Below are 4,814 nucleotides of genomic sequence, written 5' to 3'. Positions count from 1 at the left end.
AATGTTAAAATATATTTTTTCCTTTGTTTAAAATTTGTCCATATAAAATTTTCTATATGTTTTTTTTCTCACAAAATTAAAAAATGCGTTAATTTTTTGTTTGGACGCAGATTTGAATAAATTCAAATTTATGATAACCACTTTTTAAATTGATTATACATATAACTGGTATAATTATGATATTTTATGACATTTTTTTAATTCGTATATGCAAACAACTAATTTAAACCGTGACTTTTTTGACACTTCGTTGTGCAGTAAAAAAAAAAGTAATGCAAGTAGGTTCAAGTTGATACATTTTAATTTCGTTAACACAACAAATATATTAAAATTCTTGAAGAAAGTAATTCTAAATATTTTCATATTTATATCGATAAAAAATATATTTTAAGAAAAAAAAGGTCTGAATTCAGGTTTTTGTATCCCCAAATTCCTAATCTGTTAAAACAAAAAAGGAATAGGTGTGAATTCAGATTTATTAGCATCGAATTCATTCCTTAAAAGTAAAAGTAGCTAGTTGGGTAAATAAATGGTAAAGGTAGCTGGTGGAGGAAATTTGATTTCCATTCTATACTACACTTTTCAGTTTTCACCCCTTTTCTTTAAATTCACTATTTTCATCTTTTCAATCCCACGAATTCCAAATACTATAGACACCTTTTTCTACCATCTACAGTGCTGAGAAGTAGCAGTGAGCAACAACTGAGATTCTTGTTAGAAAAGAATGAACAAAGGTGCTGCAGGAGGGTTAGGGGGCGGCGCCGGAAGTGGGCCCACCGCGGCTGCGGCTGCAGCAGCGGCGCAGAAACAGAAGACGCTGTTACAAAGAGTTGAAGGCGATATCGCTAATATCGTTGACAATTTCAACCACCTCGTCAACGTTGCAAGGGTATATTTATTTAATTCATTTTTTTAGTTTTAATTCTTTTCTGCATTCCATCATATTGCTCATGCACTTTTCGATTCTATTGATCTGGTTTTGTGCTTTGCGGCTTCCATTGCTTCAACTGTGATACCATATAGTTTGGTGATATTCAAGTCATCCAAACTTTGAATTAATGTTAGCTGTGGTGAATGTAACTTTGTAATTATTTTTTAAACACGTTATGTGTAGAATAAGTCTGAGCTTTTAATTGTGTATTCCCCGTGCCATATGGAACAATTGCATGGGTTAAAAGCATGGTTTTAAATTGAGGGCATTGTGGACCAATGCAGTTGATGCAGCTGCAATTGCAGTTGTATTATGATTGTAGAAACCTTAAAAACCTTGAGGTTGTGGCCGAAATTGTGGTCACAAACTATTCCTTAGAACCTTGGTTAGAAGCGAAGAGTGAGGGATGACACCGAGATGAGTGAAACGATTTGTATAATTGAATTAACTATGGTGAGAAATAAACTGAAATGGTTTGTCTTGTAGAACCTATTAAGGTGAGAAATCATTTCATGTGTTTGGTTGTTGTTGTGTTGGTGTGAATTTTGCTAAACATTTACAGAGTTAATTTTGGATGATCTTAATTTTTCAAAATTGAATTTGGTTGAAAATTAATTTAAAGTGAAGTGATTTATGTTTTAAAAACATTTATGTTAAAAGTGAGTTTGTGTTAAAACTTTCTCAACTCAACACAAGCTATGCTGTTTTGCTTCTTGTATAACATGCTCTTCGGTGCAAAGTCAAGTGTGATTTGAGACAATCAAACATCTATGTTTTTATTTTTTGGGGCAAATTGTGGTTGGTACCCTTAAATGTGAGTTTGGTCATCTCAAATGCCTATCTGAAGTCCGAACATATTCTAATTTGTTGAGAGGCTGAAATAAGAAGAAGTTGCAGTTAAGGAATGACAAAAAGACCAAGATTTCATGATGGAAGAGGCTCCTATAGTCCTGTGAAAAAAATATATCTTAATGTAACTTGGGTGATGCCATTTGCATTGAGGATCTGTTATGATTTTATCCTTTTTTGGTGCTTGCCATTGACCTAAGTAGGGCTACTAAGAGGTTAGGATGAAGTTTAGAGAAAAGATAAACATAATATATTGATACCAACAGTGTCAAATTTCTTCTTTGAGCTGGTTAATTTTGGAAATAGAGAATTGTGTATGTTTCATTTACAATTTCAAGATAAAGATGGCCTTAGTTTCTTCCAATTTACTCTTTCTTATATCATTTTGTCAGTTTTTGTGACTCCAAGAAAATGGTGAATGTAGTCTCTTCCAATTTACTAGTCCCAATTTACTAGTTTCTTGTTCTCAAACATGAGTAATAGTCAATGTTCATGTTTGCTCATTTGATGTTATTGGTGAAGATGATCCTTCGCTTCTTTGATAGTCATTTCACGTGTATTCTTTCATGCTCATTATAGCTCTGGTATGTGTCACCTGGACAATTGGCCATTTAAGAGCCACTATGCATATATGGAGATCCTCAGATTTTGGATGATTTGGCTTTTAATTTAGCCTAAGCCCAGTTCTGATCCTAGGGGGAAGAATTGGGAATGTCTGCAATATCGGATAATGTGCATGATGTTAACTTTGTACTTGTTATTTGTTTACATAGTTTACAAACTTGTGTTCTTGCAGGTAAATGATCCACCAGTTAGAAATTCACAGGAAGCTTTTATGATGGAGATGCGTGCTGCTAGGATGGTGAGTGCAGTTTTGTTGATTCTTATGCTTCTGAACAAGCATTCCCACAATGATATATTGTTTTTTTTACTTGAATTTTATACACAATTTGTAAGAGTTACTGTGAAGACAAGTTTGCTTGTCAGTACCTTACCACCTATTGGAACAATAGATTGTGTCTGACAACGGTGGAAACATTACACCTTCCAATTAGCTCTTTCATGTGGAATATTTTAATTAATGCTTATAGTTAATTGAACTATAATTTATATGTTTTTGTTTTTCACATATTAAGTCATTTCTTTCAAACGTCACAATAGTGTTCTCTCCATTGTTCTGTAAAGGTTGTCAAGTATGATAAGTTGACAAGGTTTAGTATTGGCTTTTAAGGGTTATTGAAAACTTTTCTTTTTAATAATATTGATTTATTACACAGGTACAGGCAGCTGATTCTCTGTTGAAGTTGGTGTCAGAGCTGAAGCAGACTGCAATTTTTTCAGGATTTGCCTCTCTTAATGATCATGTAGAAGAAAGAAGGATTGAATTTAATCAGCTGGCAGAAAAAACAGATCGCACTTTATCCAGAGTTGGGGAGGAAGCTGCTGCTAGCCTAAAAGGGCTTGAATCTCATTATTCTTCTTCTGTGCAGAAGATTATCCAAAACCCACAACCATAGTTAAGAATTTATCAATGCAGTGAGCACCTATCACTTGATGGTTTATGCCTTTTCTTGTATAATAGTTTTTTCTGTTGGTTTTAAATCTTCGTAATATCCTTGTTTTGATTAGGATTAAGAAGTAGAAACGTTAATTTCTGTACTGAGAAGAATGGAAAGCAAATAGCCAGCACTGAGTGAGTGGATGTAATTAGATGAGGAGTCAACTTGGAAAGAGGCAAGATCGTTGTGCACTCTTTCATATGATTACAGTTACTGGGAGGTAAGAAATTTCGAATGATGTGGTTGTTGTAACAAATTTCTGTTATCTGAAATCATTTAGGACTTGTTCGGTGGCTAAGATATAATTAGGATAGAATATAAGGAGACACTTTGCTGAAGTTATCAATGTCATTTATGAGAATACGAAGGTTGGGATATTTATTTTGAAGTTTGTTAGGATGTATATTTTTGGGGGTATTTTATTCCTACAAAAATTATATTCCCATGTTCTAGTAGATTTTATTCCCAAGATTCCCTTGTGTAGGGTTGTTGAGTAACTTTTACAAAGAAAAAGTTATAAAGAACACGAACAAGAATAAAATTTCTTAAAACTTCGCAAAGACTCACCTGAAAAATTGAATCTTCACTCTCTTAAAACCAAGTAAAATAAATTAAGTAACTAGTATATTGTTTAGTTATTTATGAATTTATACTTATAAAACTTAACTAATCTTTTTGGGTGCTGACAATATCAAGCTGTCGACTCAAATCAAGAAAAACGATAGCTTTTGGGCAACATCCAAATCAACACGTAGAAAACTTGTACCGTTCGCAAAAATATTACAGCTACCGGAGGTAGTATTTTTTTTTTACAGAAAATATCACTATTATAACCAAGGCAGCACACAAAATTAAATAATGGACCTAGATTTTATGATTTAAATTATATGATTACACTATGATAATATTGCGTGTTTTCATAGGTATTAAATTCATTTTTTATAATATGAGTAATTTTTATATTATTTTAATTTTTTTAATATATTATTAATTATTTAGTTTAAAATTTAATAAATATATATTAATAGATACGTCAATAAATATTTAAATATATTTTTATATACACATGTTTTAAAAAATTATTATTGTTGAAAGTGTTATCTTAACAAAAATTCTCTTTACTTTTTTATTTTGATAATGTCTTGAAGATCAATTTTACGATGCAACAAGACATGTCTTACACCGTGAAAGACTATTTTATATTGTCAGATCTTTTTGTAATTATATCAACGGTTAAAGTTTTTTTTTTGGTCTCTTTTCTATTTTTTTCTTCCCTTTTATGATTCAACCTTTATTTTTTGTCTCTCCCTTCCTCTTCTCTCCTTCACGACTATCCCCCCTCTCTTGTATTCAGTGCTGTTGAACTAAACCCTTTCCTTGAAATTAGGTATGCCACCACCCACCATCCAAGGCATTCTCCTCATTTGCGGCACCACATACTTCGTCCCAAGACATCCAATTTTTAGATCTAGATC

At 32.3% G+C, this 4,814-nt stretch overlaps 1 protein-coding gene across 1 annotated transcript; it reads left to right on the top strand.

Annotated features, from left to right (window-relative positions):
* The first annotated feature begins 399 nt into the window (after positions 1 to 399).
* On the top strand, positions 400 to 3,716 carry LOC100807971 (mediator of RNA polymerase II transcription subunit 22a). The gene is made up of 4 exons (XM_003546622.5): positions 400 to 889; positions 2,577 to 2,642; positions 3,058 to 3,316; positions 3,410 to 3,716. Exons 1-3 carry the CDS (start codon positions 725 to 727, stop codon positions 3,295 to 3,297), a joined length of 471 nt encoding a protein of 156 aa, XP_003546670.1. The 5' UTR covers positions 400 to 724; the 3' UTR covers positions 3,298 to 3,316; positions 3,410 to 3,716.
* The last annotated feature ends 1,098 nt before the right edge of the window (positions 3,717 to 4,814 follow it).

Source organism: Glycine max, chromosome 15 (assembly GCF_000004515.6).
Source record: "Glycine max cultivar Williams 82 chromosome 15, Glycine_max_v4.0, whole genome shotgun sequence".
NCBI classification, from domain to species: Eukaryota; Viridiplantae; Streptophyta; class Magnoliopsida; order Fabales; family Fabaceae; genus Glycine; species Glycine max.
This window is presented reverse-complemented; position numbering and strand designations above follow the sequence as displayed.